General features: G+C 43.9%; 1 protein-coding gene across 5 annotated transcripts in view; it reads right to left on the reverse strand.

Moving 5' to 3' along the window:
- foxp2 (forkhead box P2) overlaps positions 1–27171 on the reverse strand; it is a 115887-nt gene that overhangs the window by 62223 nt on the left and 26493 nt on the right. For all 5 annotated transcript variants that reach the window (XM_030045490.1, XM_030045488.1, XM_030045487.1 and 2 more), the window contains exon 4: positions 8889–9075. In XM_030045490.1, coding sequence (XP_029901350.1) covers positions 8889–9065 — 177 coding nt within the window. In that variant the 5' untranslated portion in view covers positions 9066–9075. The remainder of the gene's footprint in view (positions 1–8888; positions 9076–27171) is intronic.

Below are 27171 nucleotides of genomic sequence, written 5' to 3' on the forward strand. Positions count from 1 at the left end.
CAGTGTGATCATCTCTTCTCACACATTTAAAACTTGAGCCAACAAAGACGTGTTTTCTCGCTGTGACAGAATTTCATGGAAAGCCTAACGATGCAAAAACCTCCCAGAAAGCCATTTGAAGTTTTGTGCAAATTATTTTTATCGGTTTCATGCTGAATTGGATGATGAAGTCCAAACAGGTGAAAAGGAATGCATGGAGAATAGTATCGCTGAAACAATACCACGCATGGCCAAGTCACCGGGCTAATGTATATTTATCATGTAAACTTCTGATAAATGCATATGCAGAAACAATCAAATCTCTGGGTTTCCATTGGAAGCTTTTGCGCCACGGACTCAAGCGTGAAACCAATATCAGCTTAGTGTCTAGTCAAGCTTGAAGCGCTGCGCCTTGCCCACAAAGCATGTTCTGCATATGCTCATGGACGTCACTTTTATCAGGGTGGAACAAGCAGCTTTCCACTGCTATCACTGATCAATTCGTGCGAGTTAAGTCCCCCAGTGTGGGTAAATAAGCAGTGGTTAGGTCTTGATGAGGAATGGCAGGCTGCCTGAGCAGAAACACTAGCTGGAGAGAGGTGGTCTGCTGCTATGGACTCCTACTGTGACTTCTACTGAGTGGAAATTCTGGTTCGAGTATGGCTTATTCACCATATTTCCCTAACACAAGTGTTAACTTTACACCCAAAGATTTGTTTCCCAAAGGAATTCATTTGAAGCGCTTTTTTTCTTTGTAAATAACCTCTGTAAAACTATTGTAAAACTATTTGTTGCTGGCCTCATTTACACAGAGTGATATGATTGACAATTTTGTAAATTCATCATGACTGTTCCCGTCAGTAACACAGATGTCAGCCCACCTTGACAGGAAAGGAAGAACCTGACCCTGGCTGATGCACTATAAAACCTAGCAGCTTGAGCTCTAAAGCCGGCAGTGAGCAGAGCCAAAGCCAGTACTAAGTGACATGTCACTCAGTCTGTCTGTGTGGAGCCGTCTATTCCCCATGGCCTGGGCTTATTTACTGCATTTGTATGAAAAGCTGTGAAGAGAAGAAAGCTGAGAGCCTGGCTGGCCCTCTTACATATGTATACAGTGTTTGGAGGCAATGTGTAAAGAGCATCTCCCTTTGCAGCCTGGTAACGCCACAGCTACAAACAACTTGGGAGAAGGATAGAGCCATTTATATATTCAAAAATGGGTCAGGGATGAAGGTAATCGGGGCAGCAGAGAGCATTAACAAGTGTACAAAAAAAAAAACAGCTCACTGTGATGATACCTGGAATCTGTTAGCTGAGATTCTGTCAAAGCTTTGGGGAGGGAGAACTGGCAATGTTGAAGATGCTACCACTTCCTGCTAGTCATCTTCTTAACCAGATTTGAAGTCATTTTAATATTAGTTAGAGAAGGGGAGGGGGGGTACACACAACAAACCACCGGGCAGGCGTTTCAGAGTCTGATTTGTTACTATTCATGGCTAAAGCGAAGAGGAACTGTAATACTAGACATGCTTGTTAAATTCACAACGCTCCAAAGCTGCCTTCTAGCAAATCCTGCCTCTTGGTTGTCAGCTTAAGACGCCCGGGCATATGCATATGTAGGATTTTTAAGCTCTGTTAAATGGATAGCGGTGTCGTGGCCTATCAAATGACTGTAAGCCACTTGGCTTTTTTTTCAGAGGAGGAACCATTTGCAGAAAAGCAGGCAGCAATGCGTTACCACATACTGCATCGCAAGGCACCCCCCCACACACACTTTGGTACAGTGTGTTTTTTCCACCCTCCAGTTAACTCCACATCAGAGGAAAACAGAGCCATTTACATGTATGTATTCAGGCAGAGTGTGACAGCACTCCACCCTGCCATATTAATGACTAGTACTCTGTTTAAAGCAATGACAGGGGAGTGGCAACAAACAATGACAGAATGCCTGTTCTCAATTGTGAGGCCACGAAAGATGAGACACCATTCACCACCAAAGCAGTTCGCAAATAAATTATTGTGGAGGGTATTGAGCTGAAGCGACTGCTCAGTCCCCTCGGAGTGTGTGTGTGTGAACGTGTGCAAATGTGTGTATGTGTGTTTGTGCTTGCGCGAGTGGACTTATAGATCCAGTCCCATTTATTTCCCAGAGCCAGAGCGGGGCAGTTAGGGAGGCGTAAAAGGAAATGAGTTGTGAAGTGGCCATTGATCCTGACCTGCGCTAGGTGGGCTAGAGACTGCAGGTCTATTGCCCACAGTATGTGTGACTGGATGGCTGGGTATTATTTACACTGAGGCGGTTAACCCTGGCTCAGCTCACTTATTCACTTATCATGGGGCTAAAGCAGTAGCTATAGAAAGCTGAGGAAAAAAAAAGAAATAGTGTCAGGTCAGTCAAAGGGCTGAATCTGGATTGATTGATATCAACTGTAACTGCCAGAAGCTTACATTCAGTGCATTCAGCCTAACCATTAAAATCCAAAGGAAATAACCGTCTAACTCTCTACTTTTTATGGTTACAGTTGTACAGTTTCTTTTATCTCTAATGTATCTCTAAGGACAAAAAAATAACTTGTCAAAAATGTGAATTGTGTGGCACAAGCACACACACACACTGTATGATCTGTTTTGTTCTACCTGTGCTACCCCAAGACCTGCACACCGCTCTGCCTTCACCACTTCTTCTTCTAGCTGCTCGAGCATAAAATACCCATAAGTGTTTGTTTCCACCAGATTTCACTCTGCCTCGGTCCCTCTCTCTCTCTCTCTCTCTTAAACTCTTCCTCACTTATATTCCTCCCTCTCTCCACTTCCATCACTTTATTTCTCGCTCTCCCTCTGTCCCTTTCTCCTCGTCTCTCTTTCAAACCTTGCAGCTTGACATTTCGCATGCTCTCGGGGGACTCCTGCGCGAAATGGAGTTACTGGGAGAGCGCCACTGTAAATTCCAGGAGGCCACATGTAATGTGTCTTAAACATAGATGGACAGCCCAGGTTTCAAGGATCTGAAGAAAGAGCAGAAGGAAAAAAAAGACAGAAGCGCAGGGGGAGGGAGAGGAGGAGGAAAAGGTGGTGACTAGATTGATAATAGAATAATACAGTGTTTTGTCTGGGGAAGGGTGAGCAAACAGCAGCTACGCTGTCATTCATACTCTATATCTTTAGTGTCATCATGAGGGGGGAAACCACAGGCCTATATGTCACAGGCCTATATGTACTGCTCTGTACAGACTGTCTGCTGATAGCCACTCTTGAAAAAAAGGAGTATGGCTTTCATTGTAAATAAGTCAAGATACAAGGACCACCAAGCAAGAGCTGTCCTTTTGCTAAAGGAAAAAAAAATATTTTCAAAAGACATAAATGCTGACACTATCCATGCCTTCTGCAGGAAAGACACTTATCACGCCCTTGCAGCCTTATCTTCACCTAGATGATGATGACCAACAATAGCCTACTTTATGAAATCGTTCATATTTCAGAAGAAGCCTTTTTCCTGTCCTGAGAGGTGATTGATGCGCCAGGCTGAGGCCAGTGTCTTATTTACACAGTTGAGTGGGGCAATCTCAGGCCTGTAAGATAAACCTAATGAGCTTCTTTGTGTAAGGGTGCAAATGAGAGACACCATCATCCCTCCCTCCCCTGCCCCCTCCTTCCCTTTTCATCCAAAGGGGACAGTCTGGGTGATTAGGCATCTAAATTATGCTCAAGGGCAAAGCCCAGATTTGCATCTTAGGTGTGTGTTTGCGCGTGCGTGTGTGCCTTTGCCTGACAAGCGGTAGGATGGATCCTGCGGTGGATGCGGGTACACAGCATCACAGTGACTTTTTAATGTTGTAGTGTTTTCCCTGTGGGCCGCGCTGAAAATATGGAGGCAGAGACAAACAGAGGCCTCGGCAAGCTGTTGTGTACTGTGCACCAGGCCTGCATCCTTCGTACTGACAGTAATTATAAGTCCCAGTGGTCGACACACACACACACACACATACGCACACATATGCACACACACAAATACAGAATGCCAGTGGAACATTCTGTGTCATTAGACTGTTTTAGCGATAGAGAGTATTTACCTGCACTAAACAGCAAGCTAGAGTGGTGGTGATAAAAGGGAGGCAAGTGCACATGTGCATACACACACACACACACACACACACACACACACACACACACACACAGAGTCACTTTGTCCTTTGTCTGTGGGGCAACTTTCTCCCTAGTGACTCTCATTTTTGGGGAGTATTTCATTTGCCCCTAAACCCTAAAAATTACCCATCACTTGCTGTCAAATTTCTCATCCCTTCTATTTCCTCCAGCTAAACAGCTAGGCAGGCAGGTTAATTGCTGTCACTCTCATGTTGGACCACTGCCTAGCTCTCGTGTAGCGACAGCGGTAGCCTAGAAGTAAGATGGCACCTTGGCGCACTCATTGTAATTTACGTCAAAATGTTGCAGTCATTTAAATGGGTTGGGGTAGTTTGCATTTTGCTGCATCATGTGCCTCGGGAAACCACTAAGAAACCTGTCTAACCAGTTCTCTAACTTGCAGACCTCTGCGTTCTCAGTCTGCACTGCTGTGTTTGTGCACAACTGTAAATAACTTGCAGTGCTTAAAAACAAGTTCACCTTTCAGAAAATAAAAATAAAAATGCAACCATGCAAGGGGTGAAATAAAACAAGAACTAATGAACAAGCAAAAGCAAAAAAATATAAAGCACATATAATTTAGGAAAACTGTAAATCCTACATTTCACAGTCATAGCAGAGAGGGTCATCCCCATAGACAAGTGGAGGTCTTTTGTTACAATTTAATACATAACACAGATCCCTCATCTTGCTCTGAATATAAATACCCATCCTACAACAGTTAGCCCATTGAGAGGGGACGGTGCCACTAAGTACTGGCTCATCAATCCCACTGATAACCCTAGTGGGATTAAGTCTACAAGCTACTGTAATCAACTAACAGGCCCATAATGGGACATTATGGTATAGATCCAAAGATCAATGCACAGCCTCCATGTACACACATAGCAGCACATAGTCATAAAACACAGGCCTGACCACAGCCAATGATGAATTGATTAGCAATATGAACCCAGCACATTTTATGCTCTTTTTTGATGAGGGAGCTTTTATGGTGATGATATGGTTGCAGAGTAATTAGGGCTGTGCAACATTCATCATTTGCTCTGATACATATCTCCAGCTGGCAAATTGCAATCAGATACAGTGGGTATCTAATCTGCGATCTCAAATCAAATTAGGTCTATTTAGACAACCTTGGGAACAGGGTGATGAGACCCTGACAGAAATTAGGGTCTAGATATTCAATTGTGACACAACGGTTATTATTCAGATACATCCACATCTGAGCGTGCAGCTTTCACACTGAAGACAATGACCGGACTAATTACAAAAACCCAGACATATGCAGAAATTCACTCCTAAATAGACTTACTGGGTCTTTATTATTTATTTATTTATTTAGTTAGTTAGTTACTTAGTTAGTTGTTTTTTTTGCTCTGTTAGCACATGCAGCTATACATATTTTGATGTGAAAAAAATATCTTGTTAATTCCTTTAACCCAAAAGGTAAGAATAAAATAAATCACTCCCATGTAACTTGGTCTTGATCTGTGTCCTTCAAGCCTTTGGCCAAATCTAAGGCGGCGAGACCTTAAGATGCTGCTTTTCTAATTATAGCTGCAGGTGGTATTTTGGAGCTGCTAGGTAATGGCAGAACCCACAGGGACAGTGGAGAATTCATCAGTGCTTATTATTAATCATCCCCCCAGCAGCGTGATGAGAGACTGGAGCTTCTATACCCACCGGACCACTCAATGTCATTCCAAATATGGGTGAAAAATTACACCCAACAGCCCTGCTTCAAACTGGACTCAATGCAGACATGGACTGGAATTTTCTAGCTGCACGCAGGAAAAAAAAAAAAAAAAAAAAAAAAAAAAAGTGATCGAGAAACAGGCTCAGGCATGGATGTACGTATGTGTGCATGAGCACTGGAACGCATACATGCACACACATGCACAATGTCATTCACTCACACTCTCTCTCACACACACACACACACACACACACACACACACACACACATACACACCTGCCACCATAACAATCAACACCTATTTCTGATGAATACACTAACAGCTCCGAAACAGCAGACGCCTGTGCTAACAAATGTTTAAAAAAAAAAAAAAAAAAAAAAAACTCCTTCTCTTCTCCTCTCTTCCCTTGGACCCAGCACACTCTCCGAAGAGACAGAGTGTGAGCGCGCCACAGGAAGTGTGTGTGAAGTTAACAGCACAGGGCCCCTGTTTTAAAAAGCCTCCAGAGACCTGTTAGCTGGACCGCTCATTTCAATGTGTCTGTCTCCGCGCTGGGAGAAGGCTTGGGCTGGCCTCTTTACAAGGCGCACACTGTCAAGCACCCCCCTCTAAAGCCCCCCACCCACCCACACACACACACACACACACACTCCACCCCACCATGGGCTCTTAGCCGTGCGTCCATCTCAGAGACTTAACTAGACACTTTATGCTTACGTCGCTCTTCTCTCTCAACACAGTGGACCTTTTTCAACGGCTCAGCTTCCTTTGTCACTAGCAACTTTCTGGAAACACACACACCCACTCAGACACACACACTTAAGAATTATCTCACCAACCTGACAGAAAAATGAATATTATCATTTCGCATTATATTACATGGAGAAATGTAAAAAGGTTTATATTAATATGGCAAAATAAATAATAATGATCACTGCATAGACATGCCCCCATGTCCCCTTTGCATCCCTTTTGAGACACAAGTGATGTGCATGCTTGTTATTGTGACACTCTGCATTACACTGGGGGGCTATGGTACAACAATATCTTTACATCCAGATTTCTATTTTACCCTCTCTCTCCAGTGGGTGTTTATCTGCAGTCTTCTACTCAGCACTTTCTAACATAAAACAGAGTGATGAGTGAAAGAGGGAGAGAACTGACCCCAATCAGAGGTGTGTGTTTCTGTGTGTGTGTGAGTGTGTGATGAATGGGGGCCATGGTGCTGTGATGCCACAGTAGCCACCAGCAGGATCATCGGTGGTGGTGCCAGGAATAGAGGATGGATGTGTGTGTGTGTGTGTGTGTGTGTGTGTGTGTGTGTGTGTGTTTGGGGGGAGGGAGGGACTTATGGACCTGCAGGATATGCTTCATTCTGCTACACTGAACACCCCCAAACACACACACACACACACATACACACACAGCACAAACATACAGACAAGCAAGCATCACCCCAACCAAACTAACCACAGGGCTTCAGCTGCCTCCATAAGTGCACGCACACACACACACACACACACACACATAGACATACAAATATGCAGTTGCATGAAAATTCCCTTCAAACCAAAGGGACAGCACGCATCATTACAAACCCGCGGTGTTGTCCCCCTCTCAGCCCAAAGCACAGCCCTCCGACCTCGTCTCCCACTGCTCTTTTGGCGAACTGTCAAAGCCATCATTCACCGTGAAAAGACACGAGAGACACTTGACTCCTCTACTCCACTGGCGCCTGACTTTCACAACTCCTGCCCCCCTTAACAACCTCTCCACCCCAACCAGCCCACATCCATTCATTCTCAGTGTGCACTGACTGAGATCAATACCACCAACATGATTTGCCATAGATTAAAACAAGCATGTAAAAGTATCAAAATGATGAAAATAATGTGAGAATTCAGCAAGATATTTCGGATTAATTAGCTCTGCAATCGTGTGTCCAGCTAAAACAAAGTTATCATGCACAGAGGACAATAAAATCAATATAATAAGAAATAACTAATCAGAGGAAACAGCCTTATCAAGTTTGTTCTGGAGCCAGTCCCACAGAGGGAAGAAACTATCTCAAACTATATTTTAAAAATTCCTAAATTACCTTTTTCTGAAGCTTAGTTGAGGGAAAGTGAGCATGCAAATTAGTCTTTTAAAAGTGTCCCGGTCAAAGGTTTCTCCCTCGTCGGTGTGTCCCTGTGCGAGTGTGTACATCTGTGTGTGAACCTGTGTGTGCACGCTGTGTGCGTGTTTGTGTGTGAAAGAAGCCAGTAACTAACTACTGCCGAGTTAGGAGGCCCTCTGGTGGATACAGCACTGCCATGACACACACACACACACACGCACACACAGACACACACACATACACACACACAGAGACACTCTCTCTCTCTCTCACACACACACACACACACACACGTGCATGTATGATAAAACACACAGAGATGCACACACACCATCCTTCGCTCTCGTTCTCTCTCTCTCAAACACACACACACACACACACTCGCACAGAATTTCCCAGCCAAGTCCATACAGAGGTCCCACACACGTCCTCTCTCTCTCTCTCTCTCTCTCTCTCTCTCTCTCTCTCTCTCTCTCACACACACACACACACACACACACACACACATACATTCAGATGGCCTCAGTTCCAACGGGCACTATGCACACACACACACACACACATTCACATAGCAATAAAATCCAGCAGAAAACAATTAAATGCAAAAGCAACTAAAGCACATCTGCACCTCTCTAACACAGTGACCAAACCACAGCTACAGGGCAAAAAACATCTGGCCAGCACAACAAACAACTACCTAGATTATTTACCAACAACATAAACAAGCGATGACATAAAAACACTGCCTGTTCTCTTACTAAAAAACACTTCAATTCATTAATTAATAAAATACAATTATTATATTTCGGAGTGCCTCCTGCCTGTGTAGAAAAGCCCAGTGCTGCCTGAGAAGAGAGCAGAGTGTGAGAGGAGAGGAGAGAGAGGGAGAGAGAGAGAGAGAGAGAGAGAGACGGAGAGAGACGAGACGGGGGAGAAACACAACTTACCTGCTGTTGTTGCAGATGCAGCAGCTCGACTGTGCTTACTTCGCTGCTCGTGTCACCAGCGCTTGATCTCCCATCTCTACTGCCAGCCTCTAATTGGCTGCTGCTTAGGGTGCTCATTCCATTTTGACTCATTGAACTGTTGCTTATTGTCTCTGTGGCCGACTCCTGCATCATCATGATTTAAAACCTAGAAGTGATTAAGAGGCACCAGTTAGGGCTCTTCTTGTTACAATTCCCCCCCTTTTTTTTTCCCTCCTATTTTTTTTTTTTTTTTTACGCTTCCATTATCAAGCCCTCGGTCCCTCTCTGCAAATTAAAGCATTTAAAGAAGAGGGAGGGGGGAAAGGAAAAGGGAGGGGGGGATGCAGGAGGAGCAATTATGCATTCATTGTGTAAATGAAGCAATACAAAGAGATGCACGTCCTGGTGCTGTTTGAAAGGGAAGGGGTTGGTGGTGGTGGGGCATCTCAGCGTGGCAAATGTTTTTAATCACTAGGATGTGGCCACAAATAAAAGCATCTCGCAGCAGCCATGCATTTTTTTTAGTGGCATTTTCGAATTTTGTATTATTATTACAATAATAATAATTATTATTATTATCGTTGTTGATGTTGTTATTATAAAAACAAAATGCTTTTTATTGGGAAATATGGAAAAAATGTGTTCACACAAATGCTTAAACACATAAATGAACTGATCAATTCTTAATATCTCACTCACACTTCAGCAAAGCCAGGCTACACAGACAGAGAAAGAGAGAGGCACTCCTAAAATATTTGCCGTCTTGAAGCTGTCAGGATTTTAGTGTGCGTTGCGTCTGAATGAAGTTGCCTAATGACGCAAAGCTAATCATGCAAAATTAAAATTTGGTGGAGGGGAGGAGGGGGACTTAGGAAAAGGAGGGAGCACCAAATCACATGGTGCAGACTGGTGATGAACACTATAATGGTTTTGTCCTCTTTGCTGTGGCTAAATAAAATCTGCCTTGCAGGCTTCCATAGAGTACAGATGCTCATATGTCATTTATTGGCTTGATTCCTTTTTTTTCCCTCCTCTTCGTCTTTAATCAAACCTCATATATTCATTTATTTTGGTGACATTTAAAACATTTACCGCTGCTCTCAATGGGAGACAATTAAAACAGACCGTGAGCTGCAATCAAACTATGTAGTGGGAGACCTACGGACCAAGACACAATTTTTTACAACGGCAAATAAATGTAAGATATTGAATTAATTCTGCCAGCAACTATTAGATATGAAAAGCTGGGGAGAGAAAGAAAGGGAGAAAAAAATCTATCAAGAATATCACTAATGATTGTGCTAAAAACAGCATAAATTATGCATATTACCTCCTCTCTCTCCAGTAATAAATGTTTTATCATTTTCCCCTGCATAAATGCTCTGTACCTTCACCGGGGCAGCAAGCAGCCTCACCAACATCAGTCCTCACAATAAATAAAAGACACACTCAGACCCCACAAACACCAGCCAAAAATATACTCTAAAATTATGGATTGTGTGCTGGTGCTATTTGGGCAATAACTCTATTAAATACTATTAATTCAAATTTGATAAAACTGGGACATATGTTTCAGTCTCTTTTCAATAAATTACTGTAACTACAAAAACACCCCTATGGATGTTTTTTTTTTCTTTCTTTTTTTTCAGCAGCCATGTGGCACATCATTATGTATGTTAATTCCTATTTGAATAGTAGTTTTGCTCCTTCTCCTGACTGCCCAGGCAGCGCCACCTTGCCACCCTCCCACTGTCACAATTAAATACACCAGTTTTTACACTTTTTTTTTTTTTTTAAACAAAAGTGCAATTAACACCAGCAGGCTTTTTAAGTGTGAGCATCCTGTATGTGTCCCACTGCTTTTGGACAGAGCAAGATAACGCCTGATAATCAAATGCAACCCCACACGCACTCAACAAAAGAGGAATGGATGATGATTGTGTGTGTGTGTGTGTGCATTTGTGCTTGTGTGCCCGGCCTGCCTGTGTACTGTGAGTATTCTTTGGCCAGTAAATACCATTTTAATGGCGGTGTGTACTTGTGCCTCACTCTGCATGTGCATATATATATGTGTGTGTGTGTGTGTGTGTGTGTGTTTGACAAGGGGCAGATACAGGACAGGCCTTAAAGGATGTCCACAGCCAGGATAAACAGGATCCAGGCAGGGAGAACAAACAGGGCTGAGCTGTTACACAGAGCAGGGCGACAGCTGCCCGGGACACAAGTAAATAGGGAAGAGGCCAGGACAAGGCGTGCTTGTGAACAAACAGGCCCCTGTTTAACACTGCACCGCTCACTACTGATGGAGGGAGACAGACAGAAAGATACAGAGAGAGAGAGAGAGAGGGAGAGAGAGGAGGGGGAGAAGCAGACAGAGGAAGACAGAGAGAGGGAAGAAAGAGAGAGAGAGAGGGAGAGAGAGAGAGAGAGAGAGAAAGGGACACGGGGGGGAGGGAGGTGAAAGACTGGCACATTGTGACATCCAATCCGGTGATGAATCTGAGCATAAGGAACTCAAGGCTGCAGCCGAGATCAGCCGGCTAATAAGTATTCAAATTAGGTATAAATTTTACATGCCCAATGTTTAAAATATTCAGAGAAAGACTGTCTGATTGCCTTTACTAGGATTTTATGAACATTCTAATGGAGACTGGATCTCTCTTTTTTTTTTCTCCCCCCCCCCCTCCTTTCTTTCTTGGAACGGCGATGGATGTTCGGAAAACTTGAAGATATATGAGACGAGGAAATAAGGATTTTTAATAACATCTGAATGCAATGCAAACTACCACCAAAGTCCAAGGAAAATTGCTACTTCGATATTAACAAGCTGATGGAAATTTGCTTTTAATGCACTTGCATGTGATTACTAGTATGTCATAATACTGTTTAAAAAAATAATAATAAAGCGAGACAGAGGGAAAAAATTAGATCGCTGTTCACCTCATGAAAAAAAAAAAAAAAATCTTGGAGGATTATTTGCACCTCATCCACTCACAATACCAACTCCCTGCTTAATCTCACTGCTATAATCTTCCCCTCTTTCAGAAAAATTAAATCTGTTCAATATGTCTAACTAAAAAATAATGATAATGCAGATATATGCAAAATATATTCGCAGAGATCAGATGGTGCTTTAACCTTAATGACAGTGGTGAGATAAATTAATTAGCCATCTAAAGGCGGCATTCAAATCTGCCAATTAGAATGTCAATTAGAAACACAGCCAGGCTGCAGTGATGAGCAGGCCACCGAGCCGCGGATCTGACTGTGGGGGTGATGAAACTGTCAAAGAGAGAGAGATACACACAGCTGCACACGCACACTACCCTGAGAGAGACACTGGCAATACACGGCACCTGAGGGTGTGTGTGAGCATGTGTGGTGCGTGCGCGTGTGCGTGTGTGTGTGTGTCTACCACAGGTCTCCCACGCCCTACGCTCCCTCTCCCTGAGGGGTACCAGCCCTGACCCCGGCTCAGCCTGTCCTAGCACCAACTGGGTCGGAAGCAGCCATGCCACCCCCAGCTACAAAACGGACTGGGGCCCTCGCTGCAGTCCGCGGCGATGCAGGGGCTTTAACGCCGCATGAGTGAATACAAAGCTGCTGGCTCGCCCGCGCGTGTGTTTGACATCCCATAAATTGGCGGTGTCCTGCATTTCGACACAACCGCTATTTGATGCTATTTCCTCAAGCCATAATCTTCCAATGAGGGAGAACCTAGACCGCTTATTATCATGATCGGAAACACTGAGAAGGAAGGCTGTTATTGTCCTGGTAATACGCTGGTAATTCTGTAGGTGTGTTGCTTTGGGAAGGAAGATTATAGTGATACAAAGTGTTTAGGTTGTGGGGGGGTGGGGAGATAGTAGGAGACGGAGATAACTTGATGCTGTCTAAATTTACTGTACTCAAAGATCACAGATGGCTCCATTTCTATTAAGGCGGGGTAAAAAGAGATGTTTCCTGATAAAGTTGAAAAAAAAAAAAGAGAGAGAGGAAGACAGGCACTTTATTTGCAAAGCCTCGCACAAACTCCAGCTTTTGTCTCATTCCTCCTGTAACCGTACCCACGCTTGCTATTCCTCTTTGGCTTGAGCAAATGTTTACTCTTGAATCTTGCGCTGTGTAAATCTGTCTCTTCCATCAGGTGTGGAATCTGAGCGGGGGTCCTGACGACGTATTCGGCCCCGAGATTGCGAGAATTTCTTTTCTTTCTTCCGAGAAGTGACACAACAAAGGTGTAGGGAGCATCGAGTCTTTCATTGCCTCACACTCACTCTCACTCTCACTCTCTCTCTCTCTCTCTCTCTCTCTCACACACATACACACACACACATATCATTAAAGGGGAAGGAAGCAGCCCTCCATCTTTGTTTGGGAGCTCTAAAAGCCCTTAATGTAGCCTCATTACCTGGCCTGTCTCCCGCTCTATCATGTGCAGTAAACACACACTATGACACAGGCCATCCATCTAGTGGGAATACACAGCTGTCTGCTGCGCTCTAACACTGTCTGCTAGGGGGAATTTAACACACACACACACACACACACACACACACACACACACACACACAGTGGCACACACACGTACGCACACACCCGTTACTTTGTAACACATAACGGGCTTGACTCTGGGTCGTTCAGAGTCTCTGGGCTATACGTTTTCAGAGTGAGGATGTTCTCCACTGTGTCTTTATCTACAACACTGATCCATTCCCTCATTTTGCATGCATGACAGTTAAATATATGTATAAAACAGATTTTATTGGGGGGATCAAAACAAAACAAACAAACCAAACCAAACCAAACAAACAAACAAAAAATCTAAATGTAACCACTAAATCTGTGATCCCAGAAGTTCATTCATTATCAGTTCACAGTTCAGGTGGCTGGCTAGAATTCTTTTGGATGGTGAGATCAAAAAAAAAAAAGAAAAAGAAAAAAAAAATAGAAATTACATTTCACAGTCTGCTGACTCCTCACAGCTCTCTGATCAAGTCGAGATATGGCTACCATTTAAAATAATCACAGATTCTGTGCTTGAGTGAAATTAATTCATCATTGCCATAAGTTACTATGCATACAAAATAAAGAAGTAACTGGGCAAGGGTAAGGGCTGATATATTCAATACTTCAGATTGCTTAATAAATCAAAATGCCAGATATGTGCTGAGTACTTAAAAATAGTGCTTAAACCGCTGCATTTTAAAATCATAAAACTGATCTAAAACCAAAAAATCAAGTGCAAAAAAAAAAAAGTTTTAAATAATTCAATCTTGTTCAGAGGATTTGCACAATTTTATGCCTTCTGTGAAAAATTTCTCATAACCATGTTTGTTTGTACATGAGTGTGTAATTTATAAATTTTTTGGTAGGTAGTTGTACAGCCCATGGACGCTATAAGCACTTTATTACAGCCCTGTAGCCTCAAGCAGTGAGTTTAGAGTGAGAAACGGAAAAACGACCACTTGGAAAGCTCCATTCGACAAAACCCAGTCCCCCGGATTAAGCAAGGCAAGCCAGACTGCCGTGCCTCAGAATTAAAAGCTTCCTTTTTGGCACTGAAGGGCCACCATAAAAGAGCATTAATGACTACTTCTTATAAACCTGTGTATGGTAATGGTTTCTGCTCTCAGATAGAGGAATTTCAAAAGTGGTTCACCGGTGAATAGAGATTGCTTTGGAAAGAGGGGGCTGAAGAAATCATATTTACAAAATCAGGAGTGGGACAAAAATGAAAAGAGATGAATATGAATAATGGACTTTGCCTTTTTTTTCGGGATTAACATTATTCAAAGCAACAGAATCAAATGTGGTTATCTCCTGTCCAATGAGCCCTACATTGAGAAAACCTCAGTCGTATTTCAATTCTTCATTTGAGCTGACAATAAATTGTAGTTCTGTGATAGGAGACATTCAGTCAAGAATGTTCAGAACTTAATTCTCTTCTATTTACAATACGGAGATGAGACAGAATGAGATAAAAGACAGACTATTGCCACAGTGTGTGACTGTCTGTGAATGGAGTGTGAGAGTGTGTGTGAGAACCAGTGTTTGTGGTGTAGAGTGCAGAAAAAAATGATAGAAAGAAAGGCAGAGGAGAGAGTGTAAGTGCATGTTCAATTGTACAGCCTGCACAATGTCTCCTCAGAATCATGCATTAGGAGCCCATGAATAGTGTGCATGACACTATGTTAACACAAATTCATTTCATATGAATACCGCCAGCTCTGAAATCCGACAATGGTAAAACATTTACTGCGCATTGGGCTATCCAATTACAAGAAAATAAAATTAAATCTAAGGCCCACATCAAAATAGCATATTAAAATCCACGGACTGTAAAAAAGAAAGACAAAAAAAATAAAAACAAAATCTGGAACTAAATCAAAGTCTATCCAATTTCCTTTGCCTAACAAATATTTTCAGTCTGTCTCTACAGTAAATGTGCATTTCGAGCACATATTTCTCTGGCACAGCACAGCCTTCACAGAGAGAGGAGAGGAGTGGAGCGGAGTTTTCGACTGAATTTAGGCTCGTCCCATATCATTTACATGTTACCCATCAGGCACCTCATTCTGCTGAAGCAGGAGACAGCCCCCCGCCGTGGGCGAGCAAAGACAGTGACGAAAGCTCATCAGTCGGCTCTCATTTGCATATTCGCCAATTCCATTAATTAACTCAGCCCACCTAATCAGGGCTAATTGACCTATAAAGAGAGGAGGCCCAATTGTCTCGTCCAATCATCTTTACCTAGAGTAGAGGAGGCGCGTCGATGAATGCAGGGCACTTCTGACCAAACTGTATTTATAGACCTCTTATATGGAATTATTCCACCGAGAAAAGACACATTTTACTCTGTACCTGAACTAAAATGATGGGGATGGAGCTGCTTTGACATGGAGCTAGTTTTTTTTCCTCTTTCTTTTTTTTTTTTCTTTTTTGCTTTTTAACAGAGAAAACGGACTTGACCAAATTCTTGAAGCTGTTCCTGTGCTCTTGTCAAGAGGAGAAAAGGAAAAACAGAGGAGCTAATGATGGCTGCTGTAAGCGGAGGATGGCCCGCCTCTCCGGTCCTCTCCTCAGCACAGCAGCTCCAGCGGACAGGCGCAGGGAGCCAGCCGCGGCCGGCACAGCTACAGAGACATAGCTCATTGTGACGTTTCCAGTTATTTCTGGTTGATTAGGGTCATTATGTCCCCAGCTCTGATTTATGTTGTCATTCCCCCTCAGCAGTCCTGCATCGATAGATCTTAATGAATTGGTAAATAAGGGTGAAGATTGCAGTTGACAACACCGCAACATTTCTCATTCATACCAGACAAGATTTATGTAACCAATTAGGAGCATAACGGGGGGGATTGGTCAGGAGAAAAAATAATCTTTCCAGAGTAAAATTACCCAAGTCTAACCCTCGACAAAACAGATAATGGGCAGTCTTTAACATCGGCTTAGTCACACTCTCTCCCTGGCCCGGCTGGGGATTTAAAAAAAACTGCTTAAAAAAAGGGATCACTTCTGCCCTTCTTAGGATTAAGAAATTGATTTTACAAATATATACAGCGACTAGTCGACAGTGTACACTCCCTGGCTGGCTCACTGCACCTCTCCATTTTAAAAACACACCAGACTAATCACTCCATATCTGAATAATGTCCAAACCAGAGATGATGACGGAATCAATAGATTAAAAATTAAGCCCTCGCCAACAAAGCGCCACTTTGATATGGAAATGGTAAATTCAAGTAGCTACTCCTGCAACCCCCCCACCAACCAGTCATCCCAAACAGAACCAATGAAAATGAGAAGAAGGGGGAGTGTGTGAGAAGTGTGTGTGTGTGTGTGTGTGTGTGTGTGTGTGTGTGTGGCAGGGGGACATACAAATCAATTGTTTCTGCGAGACTTCACTTAATGTTTGATACATCGATTGAGGAATCATCATTTGCATTTTTTAATAGTCTCGTATTTCAATTATTTAATTTTCAGAGTCCTACACTGGAGTTCTAGGAATCAGCTAGCAGGCAAAGAAAGGCCTCTTTGTCATTAAAAAAAATTCAGATAAAAGTGGTGATCATCAATAGCCAGCGACAGGCCAGGAAGACCCATAGGGCAAGAGTGAACAGAGGTGGAAAATTAAAGCAGAGTGATACGGGAGCCGGCTCCTTTCAGCCTCTCTCCCTTCAAGCACATGCAAATGAGGCCGTGCTGCTTAACTGCATCATTTATGTGGATAATAGCGGCATCATCATTACGGGAACTCAAATTAAATTACATCACAATTAGCATAACAAAGTGATTGGTTAAACTTTCAAAACAAATAACGCGGCTCTGCTAATGAACAGTGTTAATTGGCCGGGGTGCATTCTAAATAAAACATGTAAGTAAACATGTGTTTTAGTTAAACAATTTCAAAAATCTTCTTTTTTTTTTTTTTTTGAGTCATAGACATGGAATAAAAAAAAAAATAGAAAAGAGCAAAAGGCTCAAAACAGAGTATCGCCAGGGGGATTTGTAAGCTGAAATATAAAATGTGTAGCATTTAATTTTATTGCACTAAAGAACCTATTATATGCAAGACTCTGGAGAACAATGTAAATTATCTGCCTTCAAAATGGAGTTGGGCCAATTCTCCATGTGAACTAATCACATAGCTCATTATGCATTAGGGTATTAAATTATGAAGAGGAGTCCCTTTCGCATTCCTGCACAAAACCCTATGAAATGTTAATAATATGCCCACAATAGCCCAATACCATGTCTTGCTCACCCTCATCAATATTTAAGTAAACAAATTATCCCACTCGCCTTTGATAAAGATAATTAGTGCTTCACCGCTTATCAGCCTTGTGACCTCTCTCCTCTTCAAACTAAACATCTGCTCCATAAAGTTTGGGATCCTTTTCATGCCAAGAAACGGGGGAAAATCCAAATAAGTCAAACTTTAAATAAAAGCTCTTGTAAAAAAAAAAAAACACATATCTGCAAATGATTAATATTTGATCGTTATTAGCTTATAAAAAAGGTCTTACAGTGACTGCACCCCTTTATTCTGTTTAACCACCATGAGCCGAGTGGTGAATCTCTGTCTTCTTGATTTTAACGATCAGCGATTAACCTCCATTAGCTCAACGAGCAAGTAGCAACATGGCAACATCTGAAAACAACATGGTACACAACAAACTAACACTGGAGCAAAAAAAAAAAAAAATACCAGTGTATGAGTTCACACGCACACACACATGCACACACACATGCGCACACACATGCGCACACTCACTCTCTCTCTCTCTCTCTCTCTCTCTCTCTCTCTCTCACACACACACACTCACACGCACACACACAAGCACACTGACACACATACACATACAGTTGTACACGTGCACCACAGACTCACACTTAGCCATTCATCAGCACTAATTAAGCAGCAGATTAACAGAGCCCACAGACCAAGGCAGCACGCCTAAACAGTGGGACGGCCAGCGGGGAAGGCAGGAGACACAGCCCAGCAATAAAACACAACCATTAAACACAGCCCAAGAGCCTGGAGTCGGCTACGGATGACAGAGGATGGATGGATGGATGGATGGATGGAAGGATGGATGGATGGAGAGACAGATGGATAGAGTCTGCCTGGCTTCGTTTCTTTTCGTTTTTTTTTTTTTTTTTTTTACCTGAAGGTGAGGAGTGTCAGAGAGCTTGACCAGAGAGCAGGGAGTTTGCCGCTGCTGCTGCCGCCGAGGGTGTCTAGCAGCAACGGCCGCGAGTCGACTGGTGTCACCGCGTGGAGAGGCAACACTATCTGTGTCATCACTCCAGCCCTGTTTATGGGGGATGGCATCATAAACAAGCCTGCTCCCCCCACCGCCTGCCACCCACTACCCACCCCGTCCCCTTCCCCCGCTCCCGCTCTCTCCCTCTCTCTCTCCCTCCTCTCCCTCTCTCGCCACCCAACCACCACTGTGCCATTCATGCATACTTAAATCACCCTCGCCCCATTAAAAAAAAGAAAGCCCAGACGCCTCTCCTGACAATTATTCTATCATTTCCAGTTGTCACCGGGGCAATTACCGGCCGACCGGGGCCCCCTCTGCGGCACGGACATGCAGGCCCGATAGGAGAGGCTTGAGCTGGGGGAGAGGAAAGAGTGGGAGAGAGGAGAGCAGAGGGAGTGTGTGCCAGTCCATGTGTGTGTGTGTGTGTGTGTGAGAGAGAGAGAGTGTGTGTGTGTGTGTGTGTGTGTGTGTGTGTGTGAAGGAGGGGGGGAGAAAAAAAAAGTGCACAAAATGGAAATTTATGGCAGAGACACGGTGGCTTCTCTCTCTCCTGACACTCTGGAAATAATTAGACCATCATTTCTTTCGCCTGCCGCTGATGAAATATATCACAATTACCGGAAAACACTACTTATCATTTCATTCCACTTTTTATTGTCGTTGAGAGACACGGCAATTATTCGGCAGGTCTCTCTCTCTCTCTTTCAGTATTTTGATTTAAAGAGTGACCTTCAAATCTGATTCTATTCGTTTGTATCTGTTACTTTTTGCAAGTAAGTAAGTGTGAGGCATGGTTGCGTGTGGAGGTACCTGTGTGTGTGAATGAGACGGTGTGTGTGAGTGTGTGTATGTGTGTGTGTCAGTGTGTGAGGGAACCTTCACACGAGGAGCAGTGTGACTCCTCGCAGGATGCTTGCCGGCTCTCTCCTCGCGCCTCGGCTGCACGCTTTCCAAGCGGCTCGCACTGTGCTCACTCTAATCGCACATCTGCTTCTCTGAGGAGCACTCGCTCTCTCTCTATTTCTTTCACTTGCATGCACGTGCGCACACACACACACACACACGCTCTCTCTCACACACACACACACACACACACACACACCCCGCCGGACTGCCTCTTTGCTTTTCTCTAGCCGGTATGCCTGGGCTGCAGAGAAGGGAACGGAACAGCAGCAGGGCTGGAGGACGCTGCTACGAGAGGCGCAGAGCCTCATCCGCCACAAAGGTATGTGCGCCTGGCTTTATTCTAGTGCAGTTCAGTGCTTTTCTCTTCAGCTCTGATTGTGTGCATGTCAAAGTGTGTGTGTGTGCATGTGTGTGTGTAGATAGAAACGCTCTGAATGGGATTAGTTAAGAGCTGAGCGGCAGTCGGTAGCCTCCACACTGTGCTCTGGCAGAGAGTGTATAGGGCTCTTAAAAACAATTAGCCACATCACATCAATGCATTACCGAGCAACACGCTTACCATCTATCACAAAGTACTGCTCCAGTACTACTACTACACATCTAAACAAAGTCACTATAACAAACACAAATAGTCCATGACTGCATAAGAAGGAGGGAGAGGGATAAATTGACCTACCTTTTAAACAATGAGAGAGAAATCCACTCTCCCCGGTAAGAAGCATTTGAAGAAGTATTCTCAGAAGCCTGGGAGCATTAGTGTGCATCAAAAATGAAGAGAGGGGGGAAAACGCCACCGGTAGAAAACACAGCATCAGAGGGGGGAAAAAAAAAAGAGGAGAAAAGAAAAAAAAAAAAAGAAGAGAGAGAAACTAGCTGACGCTTGCTGTCAAAGACATCACCAAAGAAGTATTTACAGCGGTATTTACACTAGTGCGAGGGGAGAGCACCTCTGCCTGGTCACGTCCGAGAGATGGCTGGCGTTTCAGTGCTGCCTAATTAAAACAAGTCAGGCAGCCCCGCTGGATTGTTTTGACGCCTGAGGACCAATAGTACACAAAAACCAGTGGCTTGATCGGTGGGGTAGGGGGGCTGGTCGTGGGGAGCGGAGAGAGGAGGGGGCAGAGTGGTGAGAGTTGGCAAGGGAAGGGTGGGGGGTGGGGGTGGTGGGTGTAAGTGTAAGTGTGTGTGTGTGTGCGTGTGTGTATGGGGGGGTTCAGAAGAAGTGTTTTGTAGAGCAATCTGAGAGGGGAGGGAGTCCACAAAGGTTCAGGACCAGGGAGACCTCCACACAGCGAAAGCTCCCTCACTTTTTCTCAAGGAAAAACACCGAGAGGACTCTCATGCTCAACATGCTTTCACCGCTGCCTCATAAACGCGCCTCTAGTTTCCCGTATTAGGGCAAGCCTGCAACAAAGTGCCTGGCAAACTTCAAAAATAGCTCCCAACATAAGAGAAAAGTGGAGATTAAGTGGAGAAATTAAAAAAGGGGAAAAAAAGGGCAAAACACATAAGCTGACAAACATTTCACAGCTTCCCCCGCCGTAACCACAGTTTCCCGATAAAGCTGGGTTTACCGCTTGACAAATGGCAGATGTGTCTTTACAGATGTTCATCAAGCTTCAGATGTTTCAAACAAGTCCATCCCACTGAATTACTATCTCAAATTGTGAGTGCAGAATTGCCGGTCCCCTCCGCCTATTAGAGAAGCCCGGGCAAGCTGAACTGAGCTGAATTAAACTGGGCTGAGTGTGATGTATCGACACGCTTGCAGTACTGTAAACAACGCACACCAGGCAACGAGATGGAACATTTAGGGCTAATGGTGTTTGCCAATCCTTTTGTCAATTTTCTTTTTATTCCCTCCTCTCTCTCTCTCTTTCTCTCTCTCTCTGTCTCTCTCTCTCTCTCTACTTCCCCCTCTCTCTCCTTCCCTTGCATGCCACAGATGTTTTTCTTAGTCGCTCCAACAGACAGGAATCTACTGGCAGAGAAGAAAGGCCCGGTCTCCCCCAGGAGAGAGGAGAACAAAGCCCCCAGTCTGCACACAGCAGATGCAGAAAGCCAGTCCATCTGCCACCAGCTCGCCATGCCACATGGGCTTGAGAGATTTAATACAAGGGGGGGCACTTTTTTGTTTTTTTGTTTTTTTGATTTTACGCCTTCCTATGTTTGTGCCAAATATATACAGCCAAAACAGGCACAGGGAGTATAATGTGCTAGAAAGGAGGCCCTAAAAGTACACGAGCCGTAGCCCACCCACCAAACATCCACTCCACCCACCACCCGCCTCTTTCTCAGAAATATCTACAACACACTATGAAAAATCTTGCAGGAACAATGTTGACACCATAGACTTGAGACGCAACACAAAAATTAAATGTGCGGTTACACATTAATAAATACTCACAGACATACATATACACACATGCACACATGAAACCACAGCATGGTGTTAGCCTATAGGGAGAGCAAGAACGTTCATGTTTGGAGAGAGACACCCAGGGCAGCCATGACAGATTTATTTAGGAAAAGATCTAGCCCCTAACTCGGGGTAAGACCACTTGAACTCACAGCTCTGAGCGATGCGCTGGCATGATTTAACAGGCTCCAAATAGCGCATTATCTCCCCGGCTCCACTGGAGCATATTTCAGCTGTATGATATCATTATTAAGAGACCAAGATAGGCCAAAAGATTTAGCATTTTGATTAGTGTCAACTGTCTGAGCTCTGAGGCAGGGTAAACACTAAACAAGGAGGGTAGAGTGAGAGAGACAGAGGCGGTTGAAAAGAGAACGAGAGAGAGAGAGAGAGAGATGACAAGAGTGCAAGAGCGAGCAAAAGAGAAAAAGACAGCGAGAGAGGCAAAGAGGGATAACATTAAACAACTGCTGTTAATTGCTCTAAGCATCCACATTATGCCAGCAATTTCTCCCATTTCTCTTTCAGCGCTAAGAGCTTGAGGCTAGAAAGCTCCTTCAGCCCCTTTAATAAACTACTCTGAGTGCCTCACTGGAAAAGACAAACAAGAGGCCCCTGGCCTTAGAAACATTGTCTTCACTAGAGGGAATGCTGTGCCTATTTCTACGCATCTGTGACAATTGTGTGCCTCCCCCCTTCAGGTATTTATTTCCTCTTTCTCTTCTTGCAGTGCTTTCTGCTGCCAAGGTCAACAGAGACAAACAGGCCCACCAGCGTCTTGATGTGGTGGCAGGAGAGCAGCAAGAGAGAAGGGGAGAGAGAAGGAGAAAGAGAGGCATGGGTAGAGGGTACGATGGGGAGGGAAAGCAGTGGCGGCTGGTTACCAACCATGGCAGAGTCAGCAGCAGAGGGGGAGCGGCAGCTCTGTGATGCAGTGCGACGGCGTGACGACGATGGCGACAATGTCGCTTTCTCCGTCTCCCGGCACTGTTATCATTTCCGTAGTGTACACACACGTATGCATACACACATACACACAAAGATACACATACTACCACTAACTATTAATTTTCAATTAAAGCCACCATGAAGCATATTGCCTGGTGGGCGTCAGACAGCGTTGAGGGCCAAAGACAGCTTTTCTCCACTCTTGCACACTATACGCCATTGCTGTGCCCTCTTCGTTTCTGCTACCACCACCTCGCTACTACCGAGCTGCTACAAAGTATCAGCTATGCCACAGGGTTTGTCAGACAGCGGCAGCCCAGCCTTCAGCAGTGTGAATCACTCCTTATTAACCCTTCAACAGCCATTAGCCTGAAATAATGCACATCAACACTGGAAATGAATGGAATTTAGAAAATACTTCTTATATTGTGAGGCTGATGCTTCCTATGTGCCTTTGAAAAAAAAAAGAATGACCTTTTGAAATTCAGCAATGCTATCAGCACAAAAGGCTAAGAGAAAGAGAAAGGTGGAGGGAGAAAAAGACCTTACGTCTTTTGTGTGCGATGACTGAGAGAGTTGAATTTGTTAGGAGCCCAAGGGCCAGTGGTATCAATGATGTTCACTTTGCATTGGGAGGTTATCCACTTGACCCTCCTCATATCCTCCCTCCTCCCTCCTCACATTTATGAGCCAATGAGACAAAATGAAGTGATTTTCCTGCTTCTAAAAACTCCCACATAGTAATCACCAATATTTCCAAAGAGCAAAATACCTCACACATGAAATAAAGCACACATCAGCACCATTAAGTAGCTGCCACACAAATGTTCCACAAGCACAAATCATGAGCCACTCAGTCCTACCTACAGAAAAAAAAACAGCCAACAAGGCATAATGAAGGGGTAGGGCTCTCTTAAGTCCTGGGCAACGCTGATCACACAACATGTTGCTTAAGGCCAGAGAGCGGAGACCATTACGGACCGGTGATTATATGAGTGGAAGGCAGCACCGTTTTAATATACTGTACTTAAGCACCGGGGTATCCATGGCAACTTGCCTTATGCCATGCATTCAGAAAATCCCTAATGAAATGCCTATTAAGTGGCTGATAATGACAGTGTCCAAATATATTTGCATATGTATTTCAGTGCATGAAATGAGAGCAGTGCAGAAAAGAAGAGAGTCGTCCGATTAATGCAGTCACAACAGTAAATATATGCTGTGTAGTTTTGTTTGCTTTTCTTTTTTTAATTCGATGACATATAATTGCAATTTTTAAAATCAAGAAATATGAATGGAAACTGTTTATATATGAATTGTGGTCATTGTGTATACAAAATAATTACTGAATAGACACACAGTATTTTCATGAAACAAACTATAAAATATAATCCTAAACTACAAAGTTGTGTTGACGGAGTGTGAATTGAGGCCTCACTGCTTTTCTCTGGAAGTCTCCACATGTGACTTGCATTTGCAACTTGGCTGGGTGCCCAACAGGACATCCCTGAGAGAGTGTTTGCTCGACTTAATATCAACAGGCCGGGTAAGCAGCTAGGGGGGGAACTGTCCGGCCAACCCTGGCCTCAGGTTCCTATTGAAAATAAACCAGGCTGCACATTCATAAGGCCCAGAAATATCAACACACACCGCAAGGAGCCACGTATAGCACTCAGCAGCGTTCCGCTGGTGCCTCTCCAAGGCTTAATGATACCTGCACCTCCCCTCCAGCTGCTGCTGCCGACGCCGCTGCTACACACAGACAGGCAGGCGGGTGAGAATTGAAGTATACATTACAACAGAAAAATAAAAAGAGATCGAAATGACAGAAGTCAGACAGTTCAAGCTGACTGGGCCTCTTCAAAAGAAGGAGCGGGTAGACCAGCGACAGACACTCCAGGTTAAATTGGCCCTCCTGTGCCTCCTTGTCTTTTCCCACTACTGCCCTGGTCTAACCCCCTCCCACCCCCCACCCCCCACCCAAAAAAAGAAGAAGAAGAAGAAAAAGAGGAAAAAAAGGTTTTCTTCAAAAGCGTATTTGAATTAAACAAGTTGATGAAATCAAAGGCTCGGTTGTGCCGGGTAAATTTAAACAAGCAAGTGCGGCTCACAGCAGTTTACCTATTATACAGCAGATTGGAGTTAGATGAAAGAATGGAGCATGGCAGACAACTTCCCTTTTTTCACAGTAGTAGATATTATCATATAGTAAAGGCTGCTGCAGTTTAAATTGGATTCCTACTCAGGGAAGAATACACGCTACTGAGTGTTTTTTTAATGTTCCAGGTCGCTAAGGTGTCATCAAGATGAAAGAATAGCTTAAAAAATGTGAGGTACAATAGCCGTTTCATGCATTCAGATTTCCTGTTAAGGATGAATCTGAAACCCATTTATGACAGTGATCTGTAGTGTCTGAGGATCCCACAGCTCCAGCTCTGCCAAAAAGATTATCGTTCCCAGAACCATGGCTACACAGTTGAATGGCAGCAAGACAAGCTCCACTGGCAGTCAAAAGAGCACAACACCTGTATATGCTATGCAACAACCACTACCTAAGGTCTGAGGAATCTTGTCAATGCATTTGCAAGTAGCATTGAAAAATACTTCTATGCAGGGTGACAGTAATATCAAACACTGACTGAGAATTAGATAACGGACAAAGTTTGGGAATTATCTCCGGAAGTTATTGAAATGTGGAGCATTCTCTTCTTTGACTTGAGACTTGAAGGCTTGAGTCCTCCGATTACCTCAGACTTATGACTTACTGCTGACACAGTGGCCATCCATTCATGACTAAAACACCATTCAACTAGACACCAATTACACCTAAAAAACCCTGATCAAATTAATTCAGGAAAATGGCATCCCACCAAAGAATAATAAACTCATTATATGGAAATTTCAAACTCTGCTATTCTCCACACCGCTGCTAATTCAAACCTAATTTTTACTAGCCACTAATTTGAGGGCGAAGGGCGGGGGATAGGAATTACATCTGGAGGTAATTCATTGTGTGGAACTGAGCCCAGTGGAGGCTAGGCTGCTACCCACCCCCACCCCCACCCCCCCAAAAAAGAGGGAAAGACAGAGATGGAACTATTCAGGAGTGGGACTTCCGGAGCTCTGAAAAGGCACTTTTCACAAAAAATGTTTTCATCATGCTGTCATCAGACAGGGGCTGGAGAAGACGTAGGTGTTGCAGGCATAGGCAGAGTCAGAAAGAGAAAGAAGGAGAGACAGACACAGTGACAGACAGAGAGAAAGAGAGAGAGAGAAAAATCTTCGAGGAATGTGGGACTTCGTAAATGTTTAGGGCTCTTCCAGATGGCTACACTGGCTCGAGTGGATGACCTGGACTTCTACTGAGGAGCAATGACAAGTCAGCGGTGTCTCTGCAGAGAGGTGCTAGCTCCAAAGCCTCATAGTTTCTGATGAAAAAGTCTATAAAACCTCTGAAGTGGCCAGCTACAACTGGGCTCCTGGAAGTGGCTGCTTAACCAAGAGCACACTTTGCCAATGATCTGCTGTTTCAAAGCACTGAGTAGAAGGTGTCCCTTTATATAGTTCTTTTTATATGCAAACTTAATAGTTATCAGCTAAGAAAAATTATGGAATATTTATGAAAATAGTGTTGCAGAAAAGTTTGTTGGGCTAAACTTCTCTACACAGGAGAGGGCTTGATGCTGTGTTTGCCATGCAGTGGACTTACTTGAGGGAAGACGTCTCTCTCAATTACACCGAAAGAACGACAAATCACACCGATCAAGTTGAGGGAGAGAAATGAAAAGTTTGGCTTCCAACAATCAGGCATAAAGAAAAGTCCTTGCAAGAGGACATTAACATTTGATAGAGAAACTTGCCACAATCCCTTCAACACCAGAAGCCCCTTCCCTCCACTCCCACCCTCTGCCACCCCTCCGACAGAAAATGTGTTTTCCAAATGAAAATAAACGGAGGCTGGCCAGTTTGAGGCAGTCATACTCTGGAATATGAGATCAAATAAAGGCTCCTGTGGAGGCTGAAAGGAGAAATGAAATGGCTTCTGAGGGGAGATGTACCGGGTAATAAAATTACTCCTTTATATCTTCCTAAACGGCACATGTTCCCCTGGAGTGGGTAAGGGCTTCACTTTGGTCAAAGACAAGTATGCAAGTGGCAATTTTTCCTTCAGGGAAGATTCCCTGATACACTTCTTGAGACTTGGCGCTCTGCAATT

The sequence above is a fragment of the Myripristis murdjan genome, chromosome 23, assembly GCF_902150065.1.
Source record: "Myripristis murdjan chromosome 23, fMyrMur1.1, whole genome shotgun sequence".
Lineage (NCBI taxonomy): Eukaryota > Metazoa > Chordata > Actinopteri > Holocentriformes > Holocentridae > Myripristis > Myripristis murdjan.